Source organism: Lissotriton helveticus, chromosome 4_1 (genome assembly GCF_964261635.1).
Source record: "Lissotriton helveticus chromosome 4_1, aLisHel1.1, whole genome shotgun sequence".
In the NCBI taxonomy this organism is placed as follows: Eukaryota; Metazoa; Chordata; class Amphibia; order Caudata; family Salamandridae; genus Lissotriton; species Lissotriton helveticus.
In genome coordinates this window covers 831,492,211-831,518,560 of record NC_136063.1, presented here as the reverse complement: position 1 = coordinate 831,518,560, position 26,350 = coordinate 831,492,211, and the positions used below count along the sequence as shown (strand labels likewise).

At 52.4% G+C, this 26,350-nt stretch overlaps 1 protein-coding gene across 4 annotated transcripts in view; it reads left to right on the top strand.

The window, feature by feature from the left end:
- SPIRE1 (spire type actin nucleation factor 1) overlaps positions 1-26,350 on the top strand; it is a 579,327-nt gene that overhangs the window by 466,966 nt on the left and 86,011 nt on the right. For all 4 annotated transcript variants that reach the window (XM_078687482.1, XM_078687481.1, XM_078687480.1 and 1 more), the window contains one exon: positions 777-949. In XM_078687482.1, the coding sequence (XP_078543608.1) occupies positions 777-949 (173 nt within the window). The remainder of the gene's footprint in view (positions 1-776; positions 950-26,350) is intronic.

The window sequence follows — 26,350 nt, the reverse complement described above, 5'->3', positions numbered from 1 at the left end:
CATGGCGGTTCCCTTGGCCATCTCTCCAGGGCTGGCGCTCCGTTGATGTATTCCAGGGCCGTGAGTCTAATGATGATTTAGAGTACTGCATGATCCCATATCAGTTCAAATCAACTTCTGAGTTCAGTGCTTGCAATTTGGTGTCTGTACCACATTGTTTAGGCCCCTTTAGAAGACCTTGTCAAAGTTTGGATATTTTGTGGCATCCGATCTTGAATTACTGAAAAAAAATCAAGCTGTGGTTATCGGGATGCTCGAAGTTCCTTGTTAAAGCGTGCTCAAAGTGAGTGAAAACTAGTTCAATTTGGCCATCCATCATACTTCTACTGTGACGATTTTGTAAGATTGCAGCTCAGCCTGAACCACACCTTCTGTCTCACTCTTGATGTTTTAATTGATGCACAAATATGGCCGCCCTCGTTACAAGTCAGATGGTCTGATCACACCTAATCAGACCTTGTGGTCCTTTGACCTGTTCTTGCATGCGGTTCACAAGCCTATAGGCCTGACGCTGGGACTAACACTACCCTCAATTTCAACTCACTGAGTGTGTAGAAAAAACAACCACAGAACATCTGACCGAGAATCATGCTATATGATCTCAGAGAGATGTTTTCCTCTTTGCCTGTGAAACATATAAGGAATGAACTCTGTAGTGTGTCCTTTAACAGAACCACAAACATATTCTGCTCATACTTTTTTTATCACGTTAACTGTTGCACTGCTGCTTCTTTGCATCACACGTTATAATTGATGATTTGTTTTCCTTTGGTTAGATATCCCAACTCCAGAGATGCAGAGGAGGTTAGAAGGTTCAATGTTACTGGACGGCGGCTTGGTTCCTCTTACAAAGGCAAACGGGCGGAGCAGCAGTAGCACCCAGGTGACTGTGCAGCGGAAACTGCTCAAGGCTCCAAAGCTGGATGAGCTTCACAGCTCGGACTCTGAGGTAAGTTCAGTGGCAGCCTTTTTTCAACAATCACAGCTCTATATAACTTGCTTGTAATAAATTAGTTTATACTATAATAACTTTACCTGAACAATGAGCGTTAAAGTGTGTTATTTTTTCATCTTTTTAAAGTGCTTCCAGAAAACTCAGATTCAATAATGCAAGTTATTCAGAGCACAAACACGTACAAGAGGAGGAGGGGCTGCACCTTCATTCCAAAACCTCTTCTCAGGCTACACATATAAAAACACAAATACAGGGGGGCATGGCCAAGATGGCGGACGAGTAGGACTTGCCTGCTCGCCGCTCCGGTCCCTTTCCTCAGCCCAGGCCTACCAGCTGCGTACTGCTGACCCCAGTGGTGTGCGTACCTACCGTCTTACAGAGGCGCAACTAGAGCCAAATTTCGGGGGGGGGGGGCTATGAAAAAGTTTCGGGGGGGGGGCTGAACCTTTAATCAGTAGGCAGAGTGGAGCTGCAGGGCCTCAACAAGGGGTGAAACAACAGCGATGCCTAATTAACATTCAAATGGTCTTTTAAAGACCTGTGAAACGTTCGGGTGTGGCTGTGTGTGTGCCCGGGATGAGACAGTCTCATCCCGGGCTGTCACACACGACGGGGGGGGGGAAGGGGGGGGGGGCGGAAGCCTGGTGAGTCCAATGGGTGTTGCGTGCCTGCCGTCTTACTGGTGACTGCTGGTGTGGTGGTCCGGACCCGGGAGCAGAGCTGATCCGAAGCGTGGGCGCCAGTGATAGGCGTTGCTGGCGCTGCGCCACAGTACCCGAGGCCTGCCGCCGGACGGCAGGCAAGTGAGGCTCTGGCTGATGGTTTAGGCATGGAGTGCGCCCACCCGGGATCGTCGCCTAAGGAGGGCTCCACCCGCAAGTGGTCAGGCCGCCTCGGTGAAAAAGCGGTCTCCTCCCGGGCCCGACTTAGTTTGATTCCTGCTGTGTGTGGGTGGCGGGGCCTGCCCCGCTTGAGTGCTGAGACAGCTGTGGTGGCCTTGGCCTGAAAGGGGGAGCCCGGCCGCGGAGGCGAGTGAATCCTGCCCCCCCCCCCCCCCGGGCGGCTCTGGCCCCTCCTGCCTGCGCTGCAGAAGGACCTGGCGGGGCCCAGTGGTGTTGGTCCGGGTGCGTGTGCCGGGGATGATAGGCCTGCCGGCCGGAGAGAAGACGAGCGTAGGCTGGGTTGCCAGCGTACCTACCTGCCCTGACCGGGAGATGGAGAGGTGGAGTGGCTTCTGGTGGCCCTCTTGGCGTGGTGCGGCAGCGGGACACCAGGCAGACTGAATCCAGGTACGGTCCTCGGTGAAGGGAACAGACGTGGGACCTGACAAAACCGTGCTGCTCGTCGGGGAGATGGGAGCAAAGCCGCATGTTTCCAGCCCTCCCTGCACAGCAAGGTAATGAGAGCTTCGCATACGGAGATTAGTCCTTGAACCATTCCCTTCACGCCAACCCTTGCACTCCGGGGGGGGGGGGACCAGCATGTCTACAGTTGGACACACGTATAGAGAGAGCCTACTCCGCAAGTGGCCTTGGAGAGGCAAGAGTTCTGAAGTGGTCGCCCCGGGGAGTTGTTCGCAGGCTCCTGCGGCCTGCTGATCTTGAGGCCTTCTACCAACACACGCTATAGCAGCGCTGCCGACCGCTGCCTGTGCCCCCAATACCTGATCTGGTTGCGGACGGCGGCTCTTAGGGACTATGGCAGCCAACAAAAACAAGAAGGAGCGGTCGGTTAAGGACCTTCTCGTCAAGATAGGTGCTGGTAGGGCTGAGGCGGCGCATGCATCAGAGGGGACACCCTGCTGAGCGAGATCGGAGCAATGCGGAGGGCCCCCTCACTCACAGCGTCCTCGAGTCTTTCTTTGCTACGCTTACCGGGGAATTCCATACGATAAGAAGGAAATCTCCTCGGAGCGGCGCGAAATTCGTAGAGACATTGATTCAGTGGGTGAAAGAGTGGACGCCCTGCAGACGCAGGCTTCGGCAAGGGACGAAGAGTTCACCCAGCTTCAGCAGGAGGTTCGCCGACTTCAAGTCCAACAATTGGACCTCCAGGCCAACGCGGGAGACCTCGACAGAACATTAGGATCCGGGTGGTTCCTCAGGGCATTGAGGGACGGGATATTGAATCCTTCGGCAAGGAGCTTTTTCGTCACACCAACAAAAACAAGAAGGAACGGTCGGGTAAGGACCTTCTCGTCAAGATAGGTGCTGGTAGGGCTGAGGCGGCGCATGCATCAGGGGGACACCCTGCTGAGCGAGATCGGAGCGATGTGGAGGGCCCCCCTCACTTACAGCGTCCGCGAGTCTCTCTTTGCTACGCTTACTGGGAATTCCATACGATGAAGAAGGCAATCTCCTCGGAGCGCCGTGAAAATCGTAGATACATTGATTCAGTGGGTGAAAGAGTTGACGCCCTGGAGACGCAGGCGTCGGCAAGGGCGAAGAGGCCACCCAGCTTCAGCAGGAGATTTTCCTACTTCAAGACCAACAGCGACTGCTCTCCACCCCTCCCCCCCCCGACATTTTAACGTGTGTCCATGATTTCCAACTCAAAGAAAAAATCCTTCGGGAAGCACGGGCCAATCACCCCATAGAGTTTCGTACAGCAAAACTTCTCTTGTTCCAGGACAGTCGCCTCCACCCTACAGAAAAGACGAGAGTTTAGGCCTGTCACGACTTTCCTGCGCTCCAAGGACGTTCCTTATTCCTGGAGTCACCACTTCAGAATTGTATTTAAGTGGGAGGGCAAGTTACTCCAGATGCGCTCCCATCAGGAGGCTACTTCGCTCCTTAACTTACCCAAAGAGGACGCAGCAACCCCGGTGTGCGAGGACATGGGGGGTCGGCACCGAGGAGCGGACAAGTGGCAGCGGGTGGGGAATACCTTTCTGCGCCTTTGCCCGGATCTGGACACTATGGCAAAGGAACAACCCTGGCGGAGGACTCGGCTGCTGTGGACTCACCATGATAAAGATCTGATATCCCTGGGGTGGGTTGTTAGAGGGGACCAATAGGGCTTTTGAGGCCGGATCTCGAATAGGATCGGGCGTCAGGGGGGTTCCTGCTGGACATCTCACCCAGACACTTATGGACTGTTCAGTTTCAGTTCAGTTCGGTTTATTTTGTTGATGGGTAAATGGGTGTTCGAGGCATGTGGGCTGCTGAATTCATATCTATAGCATAGATCGCCGCCTAGTGTTGGGTCCGGATGATTGCACATTGTTGTCCTGGAAGAGTCTTCGAAGTATCACGAGATAGGTGGCTCCTCCCCTGGACTACAGTGCGCATGGGCATCGACTCCATCCTCAGATTGTTTTTTTCCGCCGTTGGGTTCGGATGTAATTTCGTTCTCTCCAGTTCGGAATCAGTATAAACTTTTCAAGGCCAGAAGGCCTCTTTTTCGAACCGTCGGTATTGTTTGCGTTCGGTCCCGGTTTACTTCCAGCTCAGTTTGTCGGATATCCAGGAAGTCGGGTGACTTCTTGGTGATCGAGGCCCTGTCGACGCGGCAAGACTTTCGACGGCATGGAACGGAGTCCGTTCAAGAAATGTCCCGTGTGTGGGTCGAAGTATCCTCACATTGACGTCCATCCAGTGTGCAACAAATGCCTGTCGCCGGACCACGACGAAGCCAGCTGTATGGCTTGTTCCAGGTTTCATTCGAAGAAGACGATTCGGCTTTGGCGCGTGGTGCGCCTCGAGGCCCGGCGATCGGCCCCGGCACCGGTGGACATCTTTGACGACGAAGAAGCAGACGAACAAGAGGTTCAGTTGCAGATTTCGCCTCCAACGGTGGACATCGAATCCGACTACGATGCGGATGTCGAAGGCCAAGACATAGAGGAAGTCATTGACGAGGTAGGAGACGACGATGAGGCCTATGGGGCCATGGAAGATAGCCCAGAGGAAGGGCTATGCCCCGTTCGAACACTTACAAAGGCTCAGGTCGAGGGATCGCCACATGGCCTTACCCAAGACCTTACACCAAGATCCACGGCCCGCCTTCCGGCCCGGCTACGGACACTTCAGCGGAGCCGCCATTGTCGAAATCAAAACCGAAACTGAAACCATCGGTGTCGACAAAAACAAAGATGGTCGAGGCGCCATCGAAATCGAAGACGTCTGCTCCCCCATCATCGACGCCATCGTCTTCAGAGGTGTCGAAGCCTAAGAAAGGTATCGACCCGGTCAAAGTGTTAAAGGAGGTCAAGGCCGTCGAGTCAAGCACTAGAAAGGCCGTACACTCAGGGTCGAGCAAGGCAGTCGTGCAGACATCCAAAAAAGCTGCCGTGCCGAAGTCGGACAAGGCCGTAGAGCCAAAAGCCAAACGGCCCGTCGTGACGACGTTAGGCAAGGGTGCCGAGCCGAAGTCTTGGGTCCCGGCGCCAGTAGTCAAGGCCACCGGCCCGAAGCCGTCGGCGTCGACGTCTGCTGCCGTAGATAAAGATCGTAGCGCCCCGGAGAAGGTTGCTCCTACGCATCGATCGGACAATCCAAAGTCATCGACGGTCGGGTCTTCCCCTGGGGGTGGACCGAGGTCATCCGTCGCGTCGACGAAACCATCCGCTTCCTTTACGAAGCAGGTCTCCGACTCCCTCAAGCGACTTAAGGACAAGGCTTCGGCATCGGAACCGAAGACACCTTCCGCCCCGAAGCAGGCTGTCCCGACGCAAAAAACTTCAACGCCAATCCTCTTCACGTTACCGCCTAAGGTGGCGCCGAAGGCCTTCGCACCACGCTCCGTGCCCAAGGACTCTGTGGTATCGAAGCCGATGCACCCGGCTGGGAGCTTAAGGCATCGACCACCCTTACTGGAGGAGCAGTCGGAGCATTTCATCGATGCCGACACCAGAAAGCTTACGCTTTACAAAAGGAAAATTACAGCATCGCAGCCTTTGGAGTCATTTACAATTCCTCTAAAGCGCAAAAAACCTGCACCAGAAACACCAGTCTTGGTAGAACCAATAGTTCCACAGACTCAAAAAAGTGCAACACCCTCACCCACTTATTCTGATGGAGAGGATGGTGGGGAGCAGGATGAAGAATACAACTTTCCTACCAATACAGAGCCTGATGAGCAACAGGACTCGTGGGTGGAGGCAGGTGATCAAGGGGATCAGCACACCATCCATGACCCTCAGGTGTACATCGTCAAGACGTCTCCCACTGAAGATTCTGCGGCATTTAATGCCTTGATTGAGAGGGCAGCTAAAAACCACGATGTTGAGATGCATGCTGACCCTGTGGAGGTTGACTTCCTTTTTGACACTTTCTCCACTGCTGAAAAGACTGTTAAGACTCTTCCCATGCTGAAAGGGGTCCTTAAGCATGCTGCGGACATTTTTAAGGAACCTACAAGGTCAAGGGTTGTCAACCCTAGAATTGAAAAGAAATATAGACCGGCACCTGGCGACCCTACCTACATCAAGGGCCAGTTGCCGTTGGACTCCCTGGTAGTCTCTAATGCCCGCAAAAGGGCGAACTCGCAAACCACGGGTGAAGCTCCTCCCCCAGACAAAGAATCAAAAGTGCTGGAGGCATCAGGGAAGAGAGTAGCAGTTCAGGCGGCCAACATCTGGCGTATCTCAAACACGCAGGCCCTCTTGGCCAGATACGACAGGGCACACTATGACACCCTAGAGACCCTGTTGCAACACCTACCGGATCAGTTTAAAGAGGTAGCTGAGATGCTTATCCAGGAGGGGAAGCTCATCTCCAACGCTGCTATAAAGTGTGCACTAGACGTTGCAGACACGGAGCACGGGCAATTAACACTAGTGTAATGTTGAGGCGTCAGGCATGGCTCCGAATCTTCGGGTTCAAACCAGAGATACAGACTACCATCCTCAACCAGCCGGTGAACCCTGACAGGTTATTTGGTCCAGAGGTGGATTCCACCCTGGAGAAAATGTAGAAAGATACTGAGACTGCCAAGTCCATGGGGGCTCTACAGTCCCAACAGTTTCGAGGGAACACTTTTCGTCGCTCAGGCAATCGAGGTGTGCACCGAGGCCACATGTCACAGCAGACACAGTTCAATAAAGGTGGGGCACAATCCTCGTACATCAAGCAGAGTAGAGGAGGATACCGCGGCAACAGCACCAAGGGCAGGGGCAACAACAACTCCCGTTCCTCCGCCACCAACAAACAGTGACTACCTGTCACTGCCCCCCGACCATCAAACACCTGTCGGGGGGAGACTCCAGCAGTTCCTGCCAGTCTGGAACTTCATCACCACAGACAGGTGGGTCAGGAAACTTATCCAGTTCGGCTATTGTTTGGAGCTAACATCCACTCCACCCAACATACCACCAAGACACCGTCCTATGTCAGCAGAGCATTTGCACTTATTGCAGCAGGAGGTTCTTGTCATGCTGCAGAAAGGCGCAATAGAGCTCGTGCCAGTGGGGGAAGAAGGCACAGGGGTTTATTCCCTGTACTTCTTAATCCCAAAGAAGGATGGGTCCCTCAGACCTATTCTGGATCTAAGGCCCCTAAACCAGTACATTCTCTCAGAACACTTCCACATGCTAACACTGCAGCAGGTTCTTCCATTGCTAAATCAGGGAGACTTCCTCGCAACCTTGGATCTCAAGGATGCTTACTTTCACATCCCACTCCATCCATCCCACAGGAAATACCTCAGGTTCACTATCCAGAACAGGCATTACCAATTCAAGGTCCTTCCTTTCGGAGTGACCACAGCCCCCAGAGTGTTCACGAAATGTCTGGCGACAGTGGCGGCGCACCTCAGGAGACAAAACGTCCATGTCTATCCTTATCTGGACGACTGGCTGGTTCAGGCAAAGTCAGCCCAGCAGTGCACCGCCGACGTGTCCCACACCATTCACCTTCTTCACAGTCTGGGTTTTTCACTAAACTATCCAAAGTCGCACCTTCAGCCGGCCCATGTGCGGCAGTATCTGGGCGCGACGATAGATACTCTAGCGGCCACGGCTCAGCCGAACTCAGTGAGGATCGACAACATCCAGTCGCTAATCCAGAAGTTCAGACCGCAACACTCCCTTCCAGTGAGAGTGTTCATGCAGTTGATAGGCATGATGGCCTCCTGCATCTTCATAGTCCCGCACGCCAGGTTGCATATGCGTCCGCTCCAAGAATGCTTGGCACATCAGTGGACTCAGGCTCAAGGACAGTTAAAAGACCTAGTGTTGGTGACCGGTCGGGCATTCAACTCTCTGCATTGGTGGACTCCACACAACCTTTGCAAGGGCCGACCGTTCCAAGAGCCTGTGCCACAGATTACCCTGACGACGGACGCATCTCTCCAGGGAGGGGGAGCTCATGTGCTCCACTACACGGTGCAGGGACTATGGACGACACAGCAAAAGAAGATGCACATCAACTACCTAGAACTGATGGCAATCTTCATGGTGCTCAAGTCCTTCAAAGTACATCTGTGCAACAAGGTCGTGTTGATCCGGACGGACAACATGACGGCCATGTACTACATCCAAAAACAGGGAGGTACACACTCTCCACAGTTGTCTCATCTGGCTCAGAGCATGTGAAAGTGGGCCATTCAGAGGAACATCTTCCTCATGGCGGAACACCTCCCGGGCAAGGACAATCAGATGGCGGATCTGCTCAGCAGGTACAGCCACCAGATGCACGAGTGGGAGTTACATCCATCAGTACTCCGCCCGTACTTCCAGCAGTGGGGTCATCCAGCGATAGACCTGTTTGCCACAAGGGAAAACGCAAAATGCCAAAGCTTTGCCGCCAGGTTCCCTCACCCACAGTCGCAGGGCAATGCGATATGGATGAACTGGTCAGGCAAATTTGCGTACGCTTTTCCCCCAGCACCTCTCATCCCGCTGGTGGCAAGAAAGCTAAAGCAGCACTCGATGACTCTCATCCTGGTTGCTCCAACGTGGGCTCGCCAACCATGGTACACCACGTTTCTAGAACTCTCCGTGGTACCGCATCAAAGGCTGCACCTCACACCCAGGCTCTTGACGCAGAACCATGGCGACATTCAGCATCCAGATCCGCAACAGCTCAAAATTGGCGATCTGGCTCCTGAGGTCTAAGAATTTGGCTACCTTAATCTGCCTCCGGAATGCATGGATATCTTCCGGGAGGCAAGAAAGCCCACTACCAGAGCTTGCTATGCAGCAAAATGGAAGCGGTTTGTCGTTTACTGTACAGACCACAACATTAACCCGCTGGATGCATCCATTCCTAACATCATCTGCTATTTGTTACATCTTTACAAATGCAATCTAGCATATGCTTCCATTCGGATACACTTATCTGCCATAGCGGCTTATCTTCAAAACAGGCAGCATCTCTCTGTTTTCAGGGTGCCTGCCATTAAAGCCTTCTTGGAGGGGCTGAAGCGGGTCATCCCTCCCAGGACCCCGCCAGCTCCGGTGTGGAACCTCAATGTGGTCCTCACCAGGTTGATGGGCCCACCTTTCGAGCCTCTACATTCCTGTGAGATTCAGTTCTTGACATGGAAAGTGGCTTTTCTTATTGCCATAACATCTCTACGGTGTGTTAGTGAGCTACAGGTGCTCACTGTGCAAGAGCCATTTATTCAAATTCACGCCAACAGGGTAGTGCTACGCACTAACCCTAAATTCCTTCCTAAGGTGGTTTCGCAGTTTCATGTAAATCAGACCATCGAACTGCCCGCATTCTTTCAGAACCCTGAGACTGTAGCAGAAAGAATGCTCCACACTCTTGATGTCAAGAGAGCGTTGATGTACTACATTGATAGGACCAAGGACTTTAGAAAGACACAACAGCTCTTTGTTGCCTTTTCAGCCCAGCACAAAGGCAACCCCATTTCCAAAGCAGGGATAGCCAGGTGGATCGTTAAGTGCATTCAGATTTGCTATCACAAGGCTAAGCGCACTTTAACAGTACCCCCCAGAGCCCACTCCACCCGCAAGTTGGGAGCCTCCATGGCGTTCCTGGGTAATATTCCTTTGGAAGATATTTGTAGAGCAGCCACATGGTCTACACCACATACATTTACCAAACACTACTGTGTAGATGTGCACTCCAAACAGCAGGCAGCTGTAGGACAGGCTGTTCTTAAAACACTTTTTCAGACTTCTGCAGCTGGCACAGGCGGCCGCCGTTAATGGAGGGACTGCTATGTATTCTATGCTATAGATATGAATTCAGCAGCCCACATGCCTCGAACTGAATATGCTACTTACCAGTATGCATCTGTTCTTGGCATGTAGTGCTGCTGACATTCATATCGCCCGCCCTCCTTCCCGGCGCCTGTAGCGGCTGCAGACTTTCTTGCATTTACACTTCAGCATGGCCATCGCTTACACTATTGCACGCCATCTTTGCCACAATGGCTAAAAACAATCTGAGGATGGAGTCGATGCCCATGCGCACTGTAGTCCAGGGGAGGAGCCACCTATCTCGTGATACTTCGAAGACTCTTCCAGGACAACAATGTGCAATCATCCGGACCCAACACTAGGCGGCGATCTATGCTATAGATATGAATGTCAGCAGCCCTACATGCCAAGAACAGATGCATACTGGTAAGTAGCATATTCAGCTCTCCTCCTCCTTCTATGCTTGAATCAATTGTTCGATTTATGGAAAGCGGGGGTCGCGGGGACTTTGGCAGGTCATGTCATGGGGTGAATACTGGCGGGATGGGACCATTCATCCCAAGCCTCTTCTTGGGCATCTTGATAACTACTCTGGTGATGGCTTCCGTTAAAATCCTGTTGCTTAATGTCAAGGGCCTTAATTGCCCCACTAAGCCGGGAGCAGTACTGTTCTTTCTTTTTTTTTTTTTTTTTTTTTTTAAAAACCTTTATTGAAAGACACGTATAAGTACAAGCGCTGGCCTACAACCACAGGGGCCGGCCGCAAAGTCAGGAGAATCAAAATAACAAAGCAATGTATACGATAGGGAGAATACAGGATGGATGCAAATAAAGTTGTTACATCGCCAGCGCCAGGATAAAAGAGGTTTCATTTTACATTATATAAAGGAGGCAGCAACCATATCTACCAGCGCGTCATGCAACATATACAGAAAAGAAGGGGGGGGGGGGGCGGGAGGGAAATAGCCCCCCACGCAAGCAGACGACCACAGTAGGGCAAAGCCCAAAGACCTCACACGCCCATACCAGGTGCAGAATAGAGGAAGAATACCAGCAAACAAATAAAGTGGACGCCACACGTACAGCCCACCCGCCCCGAAAAAGGAGAAAGTGCAGACGCTAGCGAAACAGAGGAGTAAACACCAAGGGACATAGCCCACCCCCTAGAAAAAGGCAATAAAGGGACCATAGAATAAAACAAACTAAAATAACAAACACCCCCCCCACCCTACATCACTGTAATGGCTACGGCCTACCCCACTAAACAGCGTGCCTGTCGCCCAGAGTCACCCGAAATATAGAAAAAGAGAAAGGGAATTATAACGAAGAAAGAGAGGGGAATAGGAAAAGGAAACAGAGGATAAGGAAGAAAGAGAGAGGAGAGGAGCCAGCGACCGAGACATAAAACACTACCCCCCCGCAACAATAATGCACTAATCGAGGTCGAAAAGGAGAGTCAAGAAAAGCCTACACCGGGATGTAAACAGGAACCATCCAGAATAACGAGGCCCGGAGATGCCATGTAAAAAGGGTCCCACAGGCATCCGGGCACGATCACCCCTGTCCACTTTTATGAAGAGTCGAGCTTCCCAACCCCGCCACAGCCAAAAAACAGCAGAACACAGTGGGTCCACACCAGTCAGGAAAAGCCGGTGGGATCTCCGCAAAACACCGTCCCGGCAAACCAGAAGCAACCAGGAGAACTCGGCAGCAGTCAAAATGCAAAAGTTCCTCAAGGATCCATGTGACCAAGCACAGTATCTGAGCCGTCCAGCACGAAGCAAAGAAAACAGGATGCAGAAAGCACTGCAGCATCGGCACCGGGTCCGCTAGATCCCATAGAATCGAGCACCCAGCCGGAGATCCCAGCACAGCCGCCGGCGAAGTTCCAGGCAGTACAATTCGGGGAGACGACACTTCGTCACAAAATGGCGGAGCCACCATGGCAGCTATCCGCAATTCCATGGCTCGACATTTCAAGGACAGGTCGATCCGCAGAGCAGACAGGGCAAACAAGATAGCACTCCGAGTAGGGGCCGCCCAAACCACGCGAGGGCTGGAGAAAGCAAATGCGGCAGCCTCCCTGTCTCCAGGAGAAAGACATCCCGAGGGGCCATCCGCCATCTTAAGTACAGCACCCTCCGCCATCGCCACAGGTTCTTCCAAGTCCACCAGGAGCACCGGCGGCCCCAGGGCTCACCGCCAAACCGCGGCGGAAGGCGCTCGGCGGAGAAAGGAGAGTCACCAGAAGAACGGGCGTGCTCCCCACAGCACTCGGGGGGAGCCCAGCACCGGATCCCGGTCGGGATTAACAACAGGAGTGGGTTTCTCACTTGAGGGGTGCCGGACAGCGCGGCTTCTCTTCTTCGGGCCGGTAGGCGAACGGACATGCGGGGTGGCCCACCAGCGGGGGCGGGTCCGCCCCGGGGGTCCCGGCCCGCGGCTCTCAGGCTCCCACCATCGGGTCTCTCCACCGGTTCCGGACCGCCGGCACTCCGAACATCACCGGGCAGGCACAGCACTCGAGGCCCCGGCGTCAGGGCCGGGAAGGCCAACAAGGTGACCAGGGCAGAACGCCGAAATCACTGCACGCCAGAGCCCCGGAGAAGGATGGTAAGTGACGGCTCTCCCTCAGTGACCAAATTCGGAACACCCCGAACAGGATGAAATACAGGATAGGTGGCGGGGAGGAAGAGATCACGGAGCGAGGCGGTTATGCGACCGTTCCGATCGCCATCTTGGCTCCTCCCCCCGTACTGTTCTTTCTTGAAAACTCAGATACCCACATTTGTCTCCTCCAAGAAACGCACCTTTTACCTCACAACACACATAAGTTGCGGTCTAGAGCATTCCCTCACCAACTGTTTTCTTCCCAGTCCACAAAAACGGCACGGGTGGCAATCCTGGTGGCTGCTGGGTTTCAAGGCACCATAGGACCCAAGCAGTGGGCCGAGCTCAGTGGTCGACTACTAGCTTACACCTTCATGATAGGACAACACACCTTCACGGTGGCCTCAGTATACGACCCTAATGAGAGACAGACGGGGTTCCTGCAGGAGATGGTCCAGGAGCTGACAAGTCTGTCCCTGACAGGTCCCTACTTATTGGGGGTGGGGGGGGCGGAGACTTCAATTTGGTTCTCGATAACGAGATGGATAGGTCCGCCCAGCGGATGTGACAAACTGGGGCCATCTCTAGCAAAGCGAAGCGCTTGCTCACGGACACAGGGCTTACGGACGTCTGGAGGTCCCATCATCCGACATCCAGGAAATATACATATACTCGCATTCCCACAAAACGTATGCTAGGATTGACTATATCTTAACATCTGACGTGCTTACACAACAGTCTCAGAACGCAGAGATTCTCCCGTGCCCCTTATCTGACCACTACGCAGTTCGGGTGGCACTATCCCAGCTGCATGGCCAGCCTCCTCACCACCTTTGACATCTCCGAGAAACACTGCTGCAGCGCACCTCCATGGTTCAGCAGATAACCAACACAATAACGGACTACTTGGCGACCAACGATACCCCTGACTTCTCGACCGCGACCCTGTGGGATGCTTTAAAGGTGATCGTCAGAGGGGAGTTCTTTGGGATCTCTGCCGCAGACAATAGACTTAGGAGGGAGAAACCGGAACAAGTTTCGAGCGCAATAACCTAGCTAGAGCGCATCCACCAGAAAATCAGTGCTCCGAGGGTCTGGAAACAACTTTAAGTGGTAGGGCTCAGTTAGCTGGCCTGGAGGGGGACAGGGCCGAATATGCCGCCCTTCGTCTTTGGCATGCCTTTTATGTGGGGGCAGGGACAGGTGTGGGAGGCTACTGGCCAATAGGCCTCGCGCACAGAGACAGGCATCCCACATCTCCGGAGTCATGGATACACTGGGCCAGGTACAGTCCACGGACCAGGGGATAGCTGCAACTTTTCGCCCCTTTTATGAGACACTGTACAGTGCTCAGAATCTCCCAGAGTATGGTCCAGCCCAATATCTGGATGGGGTCGCCACAGCCAGGTTAGTACCGAGTCAGGTTCAGGAGCTCAAGGGCCCTATCTGGTTGGAGGAGGTGGTTTTGGCCATATCTAAATTGAAGCATCATAAATCCCCGTGCCCAGATGGCTTTTCTTCTGCCTTTTTAAAAACCTTTTGTTCGATCCTCGCACCGCTGCTTGTGAGTAGGTATAATTCCATCGGTGCTTCCAGCCCTCTCCCATCCTCGATGCTGGAAGCGCTCGTTACTGTGATTCCCAAACCCGGTAAGGATATGCGGCTGTGCGCTTCCTTCCGCCCAATTTCACTTCTTATCGTTGACTTAAAGATTTTTACTGGGATCCTGGCACAGCGTATTTCTCCCCACTTGCCCGGATTGATAGACCCGGACCAGTCCGGCTTTGTCCTTTGGCGCCAATGGCCCGACAATACGAAACATCTTGTACACTTAATAGACAGGTCGGAATCCTTTCCCGATCAATGCATGGTTTTCTCGGTCGACGCCTATAAGGCGTTCAACAGAGTCCATTGGCCGTTCCTCACTGAAACCTTAGCCCACTTCAGACTGCCACAGCGTTACATCGCCTGAGTGCTTAGTACCTACTCTAGCCCTGTTGCCTTGGTGAGGGTGAATGGGCTCCTCTCGAAGGCCTTTTCCATCAGGTGAGGAATACGACATGAGTGCCCTTTGTCGCCCCTTCTGTTCGCTTTATATATGGAGCCCATGGCCCAACAGGTCAGGGATGACCCCTCCATTGTGGGGGTGCAATTTGGGGGGACAAGGCATAAAATCAGATGTCAATGATGTGGTGGCCACAGTGGAGAAGCCTGGGGAATCCCTCCCTGCCCTGCTGGCGGAGCTTGACCGGTTTGCCTCGGTATCTGGCTTCAAGATTCACTTGTACAAATCTCAGGCACTTAATCTATCTCTACACCATGACAACCTGGCATTCCTGCAGCAGTCCTGTAGGATTCAGTAGACATTGGGTTTGCAGCTTTCTGCCGATATTCAGACAACTACTAGCATAAATTATACGAAGATACTACGGCATATATGGGATTGCCTTCGAAGATGGCAGCCTTTCTCACTCTTGTGGCTGGGCCGCATTGCGGCCATAAAAATGACCATACTTCCCAAGTTGGTATACCTGTTTTAAATGCTTCCGCTAGCTTCCCCGTCGGGTGTCAGCCTCTCCGTCCAGCAAGATATAGAGCACTTTAGCTGGCGTGACCAGCGACCCCGGATGCTCAAGGAACTGAGCTATAGAGACCCTGTCAACGGTGGGATGGGTGTTACCCACTTGCAGGCCTACTGGTGGGTGGTGCAGCACAGAGCGTTGGTTGAATAGTCCCGCCCAGAATCCGAGAAGCACTGGTTGTTTATGGACAGGTCCCTAGCCAGGCAGCCCTTGTGGGGTATCCTGTTCTTCTCCCGCTCGGCCAGGCCCCGGAATCTGTACCTCTCTAAGGTGACTCACCCAGCCCTGCAAGCATGGGATAAGGTGGCTACCTCCCGGGGGCTCACAGCATTTCCATCTCCACTTCGGCCCATAGTGCACAACTCAGACTACACCCCAGGACTGGACTCGGTGGGATTCTCACAATGGACCATGGAAGGCCAACGCTCTATGGGGCATTTTTTCGATACAACAGGACCCCTGACTTTCTCTGACTTTCTGCGGGACCTGGCCATTCCTGAAACGGAGCGGTTCCGCTTCTTACAGATACGACACTGGTTGATGCATTCTGAGGTGTGGGAAGGAGCTGCTAGGCACCTCACCTCCTTTAAAAAGTGTCTCCTTACGAGACACACTGATGCCCATTTGAAAACGGACTTTTATACATTTGTTAGGGATGTTCCTGGTGATGGGAAGTCGCCTAGTCAACTGCACTGGGAGGGGGAGCTGGGACGCAAGAGGTTGGCAGATGGCTTTAGCTTTGGGGCCTGCCCTACAAAATATCCTCTCCTGCTGGGGTACTCCGAAGGTCCCAACTTACCTGGGGTGGCTTCACAGGCATTGGGGAATCATTGGGATAGAAAAAATGTCACTTTCCCTCACGCGCCCAGGTGCCGCCTTCCATGACCTGTCGAAGCCTTTTCTCTCTCTGCTGACTGCAGAATTCACAGAGCTCACCTGTCCTAAGTATCTGAGGCTTCTAAGGCTAGCTGATCCACCCACACTTGTAGAATCGGACACTCATACACGCCCTTAGGACCCCACCATTTGGGATGTCTTGCAGTATATATACTGTGGTCACTCGCTGTTTTGATTTGTACTACTTGAAGTCTGGAGGTGGTGGGGGGGGGGGGGGAGGGTGGGTTGGTATTTTGTTATGGTTTATCGCCCACCGAGATGGTCCTACAACTGGGCTACATTATCATGAACACTGTTTTTGCTGGGCTTGCATGTTGATCTAAGTTTTTGAAATCAATAAAAGAAATCTAAATATAAAAACACAAACAGATTCTCTACAGCACAACTAATTATATTGTCCCTAAATTAGAAAAAATGCAGATCACGTAGTGTAACTCGTTCTATTCTCTCTGCCATTGCTAGAAATTCTTAAAGTGCAATTTAGCCACTTAGGGTGGCACTCTTACACCATCATCAGACCGGTAGCTTCCCTGTTGCGCGACATGAGAACAGCTTTAAAGCCTGTTGGCCTTCATTGCAGAAGGAAGCCACCCTCCTAGAAGCATGGTAGTTTCATCCACTAGGGGGAAGAGGGGGTACAGAAGTCACCCTTCTGTACCTGGGCATTTCTCCACTTACTAGGCCATTTGTGCTCGATGTGCTACTCCACTGCCAAGCAGAAATCGGTGTTCAGGGCCGAGATGGACCATGGGGTGACCTCCCAGGACGCAAGGAAGGGGCTGGTGTGGAAGGGTTAGGGACTGGATTTGCATAGTGGAATGCCCATTTGCCTGTATGGTCTGCCTGCCCTATGAAGGAGGTCTTTCCCAGTCACCTCAGCCTGAATTGCGTAGTACGTTTGCCTGGCAGAAGCCCAACCTACTGCCTAACAGTAGCTGCTGCTTATTTTCTTACTGGGGCCGCATACCATTAGATTTACTCAAAAAATATTATTCTCAGGTGGGCATGATCATCAGTGTCTATTTTGATATGCTCACGTTGTATCCACCTCTGTCAGATCAATAGGTCTCAGACATTTCTTTTGGAGGAGGTTTCCTGTCTATGCTTAGTGCATAAAACCCTGTCTGCCAAGTCCAATACACCTCTCACAACGCCCGTTAGCAGGTACCACCCACCACTGTTGTTATGGTCTCATCTTTGCATTCCTCAGGTTCCCAAAATGAAGAGAACCTCAATGTGTGGGCCTTCTGGGGGCAGCTGCCACTCGTGGAACCTTCTCTCCTTGGCATTACAGCACTTGCTGTATCCTTTCAAACTTCTGTTTACAACCTCTCGTTTTTTGCAATCTGAGTTCCATGGTGCCTCAACCTGCAAATACATATTTTTGAGTGAATCTAAGGACAGTATTGTGGGAAAGAATGTGCCACCAAAGGACAGTGGCATCTATTAAGGCTATACAAAGGGGTCAAATTCTAAAATGTTTTTACAGGTAGTTCCTAGAAGATTGCATAGGTTTATGGCACACAAGGTATGTTTCTCATCTTCTGCATCTGCATTAATCCTGTGGTAGAACGATGTTAAAATTCAAGACATTTCTTTTATGACTTTTTGACACTCTTGAGGTCCCTGACATTATCCTTCACCTTCACGTCCAGACATTTCACCCATTGTGCCGATTATGCATGCTACATGTGATGGTTTTCGTTTTGGATTTTAGTGCACTCATTCTGGATTGTATACCGCCCATTTTACTGTGCAGCTGCTTCACTGAGGCCAACAATCCAGCAATACCTTCCTTCTATGTGTCTCCCAACCCACAAAACGATACAGAATTGTATTCTTCTTAACCCCCATATCCCAACCTTTAGATGGTTTGAACAATAGTTCAGTTGTGTATGTGTTCTCGCTCATCAAGGTTCTGGTACCTGCCTGTGTGATTCCTTAATTTGTTTCCATGTCTTCCTCTGCTTAGTGTCCCACATCCTGCAAGATGCCATTGGCCCAGTTCCTGTGTGGTTGCTAGCACTCCCCACCAAAACTCCTAGTCTGGTCCACAAACCACACTGACACTGATGGCTGTGCGGTAGTTCCCAATCATGTTTTCACCTTCGGAGGCAGGGTGCCACCGCCTAAATTCTTCTAAGATGCAAGGCATAGACTGGAAGTACTGCATGCCAGTGCAAAGTAGCATCAAACTGCTCGCTCTACTCGCCGAGAATAAGATCGTCTTCAACAGGGTTGTTTTCATGTTCTTCCTGAAATGTAAAAGGTTGCATGTATTCAGAAGGTCTGGGAGGAAAGTATTCCAGCAGCTTACTACTTGACATTGAAAAGTCCTCCTTGCTGTCTGAGGCATCTGATGGCAGGAGAACTCAATTTTGTCATTTTGAATTACGCACCTGGCATTCAGGGTGGTTGTGTGTGATTCAGATCTGTGGAGTGACCCAGTCTAATGCTTTAGATGGAGTACTTTGAATTCACTTCATTTTCTTATAGGTCGACCAATAGAGTTTTTATATGAAAGGAGTAATGCAATCTTGCTCCTAAGGTGATTCTGGCGACCAGGTTCTACACTGGCTGAAGCTTGTTGACCACATCATTAAGCGTACCACAGCAGACTAAATTACGGAAGCCCACTTTGCATCCACAGATTGCCTAAAGAGATCTTGTCTTTGGGGTGGGAGATTCAGTGCTGCAATTCATTTAGTTTTCTCAGTATCTTGTTTGGTGATTTGATCAGTCTGGGCTGCAATGGAAAAGCTGATGTTTTAGATGACTTCTGGCGCATCTAACTGTGGGTGGAGGAGGGCAAAACATTGTTGACTGGTGTAAAGGGGAGACTTGCCTGATTTGCGGACACTATTGCACTGTTTAAAGCTGAGGCGTTTGCAATCATCTATGCTTGAACTTGAGTCAGGGTAACTGCGATAGAACTGCTAAGTGTGGGAGTCACTTTGAGCATTACCTGTAGCTGTGTGTCACCTGTTTTTTTTTCGAAAATCTTTTTTATTAGCAGGATAATTAAGTGCATTTGCAGGTATCAACTTACAGTCATATGTTCTACAGTCTGATGTGTACACATATCCTCAGTATCAGGTGCAACTATTAGACATTTTCATTTTTTTCCAAAGAATTCCATGTTAAACTCCCCCCCCACCCTTCCCCTCCCTTCCCCTCCCTCACCCGGTACTCGTAAATAGTTGTAGCAAAACTTTGATACATGGCTCTACTTATCACTTCTAATTTCCAATTCACACCCCAACACCGATCACACAGGGACTGCATACAAATAGTTACGTAAGGTTTCCATTCGGTGCACCTAGAAATGTATTCTCCCATCTGAGTGTGAGTTAGCGCCAACTATACATTAATCTACACATATTACAGGCACACTACCCTCGTCCTATCCGGCGGTGGATATCGAGTCAGACTCTGTGTCTCCATTCGCTTCAAACGCCCATAACATAGCATACCAATCTAAGGGTATTGGGGTCTGCCTGAGACCCTTGCGCTCCTCGCGCTGCAGTGTTTCGCCTTCCGCTTTTCCCCAGCGCACCACCTCCGCCCTCCATACCTCTGGGTCCGGTGGTCGAGCCGACTTCAACCTCATTGTGATCATGCGTTTCGCAAGCAGCATGGCCAGATCAGTGAATCATGTAGCTACACTTTTCTTGCGCTCCGCAGGCCCCAATCCCAGTATGGCATATTCTATGGTGTCTATCGGCCTGGAAGGAGCTAGAGCAAGCAGCGTCTCATGTATCGTTTTCCAGTAGTACCCTAACTTCGGGCTGTCCCATATCATATGTATTAGCCTTGCGTCATCCGCACCACAACGGGGGCAATTATCAGTTGCGGTGGGGAACATAGCGTGCAGGCGGTGAGGTGTTAGGTATGCCCTATGCCCTATGTAGCACCATCAGTTGTATGAACTTAAACTTCGGGTTTCTTGACACTTTCTTTGGAAATTTAAGGATTCTGTCCCATTCCCTATCCCGGAGCGGTCTGCCGATGTCCCCCTCCCATTTGGCTCTTAGGGGCTGTAACGATACCGCCCTCCCCGTTCTAATACCGTTCGTAAGCCATTTAGTCAGGTGGCTGCCCGTTCCCATGAGGTATTGCATCGTCAACAGCGGGTTTGTAAGAGGTTGTTCTCCATCCGGCGTCCATGTCTTCGCCACATACCGACGCACTCCGGCATGCAGGAGAAACAGTCCTCCTGCGGTATGATATGTGTTGCGAAAGTCCTCTGAGGACATCATCCTGCCATCTGCAAACAGATCCCCGATTTGTGTCACTCCCGCATCGTGCCACGCTGTGAGCGCCTGGTTCGACAGCAGCCCCGTCCCCAGCGGGATTCCCAGAAGTGGCATTGTGGGAGCGTAGGAGGACGCAGGTAACGTGTATTTCACTGCTTTCCTCCAATAGTGTATCGCGAGTCGCAGCAGCGGGGGCGTCGACACAGGAACCTCCGAATGAGGTAGGAGCAGTGTATGGACTTTCCCCTTTGACCAGTCCGCTTCCGACATTTCAATTTCGTGCAGATTTCGTTCCGCCAGCCAGTAGGCCAGCCACTGTAGTTGGCAAGCATAGTTGTATGCCCGGAAGTCCGGTACTCCCATACCGCCTGTTCCGGTGGTGAGCTGCAGCTTGGTCAAGCCAAAGCGCCTCCGCCCCGAGCCCCCCACAAGTTCCGTTAGGACTGTATTCAGCACCTTAAACGTTGGAGCCGGGATCACGAACAGTAAGCTCGTGAAGTAGTAGATCAGGCGGGGTAGTACAACCATCTTGGAGATGGCCACCCTGCCCGCCACAGACAGTGGCAATGCGGTCCAGAAGTGTACTTGCGATTTCAGTGCTGTTATTGCCCTTCCCAGGTTGCCATCAATCATGTCCGCAGCTCCTCTATACACCTGAATCCCCAAATAACGGAAGGTTGTTTCCGCCATCTGGAAAGTGTGAGGCGCAAAGGATAGTGGGGTGGTCGTACCAGTAGCGTTGAAGCAGTAGCCATAGGACTTAGGCTCGCTAATGGTGAGGCCCGACAATGTTCGAAAGTTCTCAAAAGGTTTAGGCATGGGGTCTAGGTCACCTCTCAGATCCCGCAGGTATAGAATAATATCGTCTGCATATGCAGACACCACGTGAACTGCTCTGGCTCTGTGTATGCCCCTGTGATGTGCCAATTTCCGAAGTGTATAACAGCAGCTCAAGCGCTAGAATAAATAAGAGCGGGGACAGCGGGCAACCTTGCCTGGTACCCTTCGCAATGTCCAGCTGCACCTGTTCATACGTACACGGGCTGTAGGGCGGGTATACAGGAGCCTGACCCATGCAATATACTCGGGCGGTATCCCAAATTTTTCGAGTGTCGCAAACATAAAATCCCTGGATTTCCCTGGACCTGCTTCAGGTCCAGGGAAATACAACCTTCCGTTCCCTTGCCTGCTTGCTCATCCAGCATGAGTTGGCCTAACCTCCGCAGGTTCAGCATGGCGTATGTGCGCCTCCTGTAGCGGCGTAAAGGGCAGGTGGGTACCCGCAGCCTCACTTTCCAACATTGCCAGGCGGTCCTCTACCTCTCGAAGGCTTTCTATCACATCACGTCTCCTGCCCACCCGTGCGCCCATTGCCTCCCCTCTTATCGACACTTTAAATGCATCCCATTCCACTTGCCGGGAGCTGGCAGAACCTGTATTTATGGTGAAGTAAGACGTAATAGCATCTGCAAGTGACGCCTTGAAGACCGTGTCTTCCAGCAGTTCCACATTGAGGCGCCATGTCGGTATTGGCGTCGGGACCCTACCCCACTGCAGTGCTATTTCCACCGGGTTGTGGTCAGAGAGGGTCTTACCCATATGTTCCGCTGTGAGAACCGCCTCCAACAAGGGTTTGGTACAGAAAACTCGGTCTATTCTAGTGTGCAATCTATGGGGCGGAGAGTAAAAAGTGTATTCCCTGTTCAACAAGTGTTTGTGACGCCACGCGTCCGCTAAATCCCATCCCTCTGCCCACTGCGCTAGCGCGTCTGCCTGTCTCCTACTCTCAGTGGCGTGTAGAGGTGGATGTGACCTGTCCAGTGATATATCCAGTACTGCGTTAAAATCTCCGCCTATAATCCACTTGCATTCCGCCCAGTCTGCCAACACACCATTCATGCTAGCTAAGAAGTCAGATTGACCGAAGTTCGGTGCATACACACTGCCAAGCACAACAGGGGAGCCATCCAGTAAACCACGTACAAAGACATATCTGCCCTCCTTATCGATCCTCTTCTCCACAACCTTAAAGGGTATTGAATTCCTAAGCCAGAGTGCCACCCCCCTCGAGAATTCAGAGTAAGAGGTAGCAAACAGCTGTCCCTTCCATTTCTTGAGCAGTTTAGCGCTCTCCGCATTGTTCAGATGAGTTTCCTGGAGGCAGGCTATCCCGATACCTCTCCGGTTAAGTTGCGCCAATAGTCTGTGTCTCTTGTGAATAGACCCCATGCCCCGTACATTCCAGGTGCACAGTTTGTAGGTATTAAGGGTCCCCATGTTTGTCTGCGGTGAGCGTATCCATCAAGCCTCGAAGCCGGAAGGCCATGTGAAAGGTATGCAATGATCTGAGTGCCATTAAAACGTGTAACCCCCTAACTTTAAGGTCCCCAAGCAGAAAAACCCGAGGGCCAAACCTTGTTACCCAACGTGGGCAGAAGTCAAACCAAAACATATCTATATGTTGGGGGGGTGTTGTCCACGTACACCTGCCAGGTACCTGTTGATGTTGCCACAGCATGCCCTAGGCTGGTGTGTCCCCATCACCCCACCACCCAATTTCGTCCCTGTGCTTGAGTTTCATACATTACCACCTGTAGTCTGTCAAGGGTGCAGTCAAAGATCCTCCGCCATTTGTGCCGTGATCTTGGGGAAGAGCTGCAGGCTGTCCGCAGAGCCGGACACCTCCGTACGCGTGTCCTAAGCGCTGCCCGTGTCAGCCATGCCTCCTGCATCGTGGGCGGCCAGAGCTGCCTCCGTCAGTTGGACCACTTTCGACCTTTTCCCAGACCGGTCTGATCCTGATCTCCTTCCCTCTGACGAGTCTTTCGCTTGCTCGTCCCTAGCTTTGTTCTGCTGATAATCCTCTTGGTGCGAGGGCCCTCCGCCCCGGTCCTCCTCAAACAGGTCCTGTGTATTCGGCGGCGTGAGAGTCACCTCCATCCACTCCGCAGCCTCCTCAGGGGTGTCAAAGAAGTACGATTTATTCTCGTACAGTATTTTGAGACGAGCAGGGAACAGCAGGGCATATTTCAAATTCCTGTCCCGCAACTTTCGCTTCACTCAAAGGAATGTGGATCTGGCTCGTTGCACCGCCGGGGTGAAGTCCGGGTAGATTGAGATGGTTTTATCCTCAAACCTTAGCGGCGCTTTTTCTCTTGCCACTCGCAGTACTGAGTCCCGGTCCTTATAATGTAGGAGACGTGCTATCAGTGGTCGCGGTGGTGCTCCCGGCTTGGGCGGTCTTACAGGCATTCTGTGCGCACGTTCCACACTATACAGCGGGGTTAGGTCCTGTGGACCAACAACCTTTTTCAGCCAGTCTTCAACGAACTGCGTGGGATTCCTTCCTTCCCTTCGCTGCGAAATTCCCAAAATTCTTACATTGTTGCGGCGGGCCCGCCCTTCCGCGTCATCCATCTTGTCCCACAGCAATTTTATCTGTTTTTCCATGCCTTCTATCTTCGTGGAGTGGTCCGTCTGCTGCGGTATCAGGTCGTCTAGCGCGAGCTTATGTTCCGAGACCTTCTCAGCTAGTTTGTTGTGGTCTGCCCTAAGGAGCGACAGGCCAGTGGCCATATTATCCATTCGCAGCTCCAGCGCTTCTCTTGAGGCCCTTATCTCGGCCAGTATGAGGTCCAGCTTTGCATCCTGCGTGCCTTTGCCCGTCGGCGGTATAATGTCCATGTTGGATGAGGCCAGCAGGTCCTCCGAGCCAGTGGACTGCATGTCCCCATTAGCGCCCTGGTCCTGTGTTTTAGTCCTATTCCTCCCCATGGATTTCGTGTGCAGGGTGGCGGTGGTCCGATCTCGTTTGCCCACGCGGCACCCAGGCAGGAATTGCGTGGTTTCGGGTGTTCGCCCACTCTGTGCAGGCAGCACTCGCCACACGCACACCCAGCAGCCCAGGGGCAAACGTGCTTCAATCCCAGAGGCGCCTCGGACGCAGCTGGCAGGTCTCGTCGGCAGCACAGGCCGGCACTCGTGAAGGACGTCGTGGTTTTGTACCCCCTTCCTCTCGTAGGGGCGCAGTGTGTTGCAACGCTTAGCGGGTCAGGCCGCAGTCGCCTACCATTCGCCTGGGAACCACTTCGTGCCCGGTCGGGGGTTGTTGCTTCTCGTTTCTCCGCCGGTGCCGACCCACAAGGTGGAGGCTCAGCATGCAGCACAGGGGGCACGCGAGGAGACCTAATATAATAAGGGGCCCCCTGAATTGGATGCAGGGCAGATCAGCAGGGGAAAAAACGTATCTAATATCAAGAAAAGGAAGTCTGCCCCATGTATTTAGATTAAAGGCTCTTATAGAGTCCACAAATATTGTTCAATGAACACAACTTTGAGCTCACTTTCACTCAGGGCCATTCACTGAGAATTCGGACACAGAATACAAAAATATATCATTTTATTTTTATAAGTATTTTCCTCAAAGGCATAATTGTACAAAATTAACAATAGTTCAATCACATAGAATTCAATAAGACGCCCATAGTCTCCCATTCATTCTTCATTCCTCATCACAGCAACATTCTACTAAACTCTCATCAACCATTCAAGCATTCATATCCTATTCATACATTCAGACCACACCGTACACTAATACACTGAAGTTGTCCTGCGACATCCACTCAGCAACTCGCTGGGGAGAAAAATGATGGTAATAGCAGGACAGAACGTAACCACGCCTACGCGCGTTTCAGTGCTAGGCCCGATCTGCGGCCGCACCAACGTCAGGGCATGTATACGATGGGCAACAGGCAGGGGCAACAAGAAATCAGGAAAACGGCCACTCTCAGATAGAGGGGTCACATGAAAACAGTCTGATACACTCTCGAGGATGATGTTTAAGAAAAATCGCGTTGTTCTAGAAGGAAAAGTTCCATCGGGCAGAAATGTTCATACACAAATCCCAAGGGATGGGGCCTTATCTGCATAAGATGCTAAAGGGCGGACGCAGCTTTGTAGGCGCGGTCTCCAGTCGGGATGGAATTTTTTAGAAAATAATGTTTCTTTTGCCCTCCGGTAAACAAAAAACGATCAAGAACACAGAGGGTTTGATGGATGTAACCTGTCAAGACCTCGGAGAGACGGTGACCGGCATGCGGAAACGTCAGGGGATGGTGAATTTAGAGGCTCTCGGGGATGCCGATTTCTAGTTTGCTATACTGCCGGTCCGTCCATTCAAAAACGCGGGTTCAGCTGTTTGCACGCGAGGAGACTCCTCTATCGGGATGTGTCTTGTATGGTGTTGCAGTTTGCCCGCCGCTGTGGTGGTGATCTCACGTGGACGCCGACGCTCCAGTACGCAGGCTTTGCCTTGTGTGGTGCGAGGCCGCCTCACCTCCAGGGCCTCAGTGCCGGCCCGTGCTAGGGTTCCAAAATGGCACCACGCGCCACTATCCGGGTGCGGGAGCAAGCGCCTCCTGCGAACGAGCCACAGTATTTGTCCGGGCTCTGTGCGCACCCTGCAGTCCTCAACTGGGCACCCTGCACCGCTCCCAGCGAAACCGCCGGTCACCCAGATCGTGTGCACAGTCGTGGCCCCCCAGGCGGCGGCGCACCGGGTGTTCTGCCCGGTCACCCCTAGCGTCCGTACGGGGCCAGGCTAGAGGGCACGTCCACTGCGCCCCGCCTGCGCCACTCTCCTGCAGGTATGTGCCGTGCCAGCGCCGCTCTCCAGGCACCACAGTCGGGCCGCGCTGCGCTTCGCACCTCCGGCTTCCACTCGGTGCCGCGCCGGTTGCCGTCAGTCGGTTTGGCACAAGCGATAACTCCGGTCCGCGGCTCGGCTCAGGGATCTAGGCCGCGGTAGCGCCGACAGCTGTACCCGGTCCCAGCTGGTGGTACGGGACTCGCCGTCGCTAGTTCTCCGCACCTACGGCGTCCACATGGGGTGCAGTTGGGTGGTTGGGGGTTGCAGGGTGACAGGATAATCGGCAAGTAT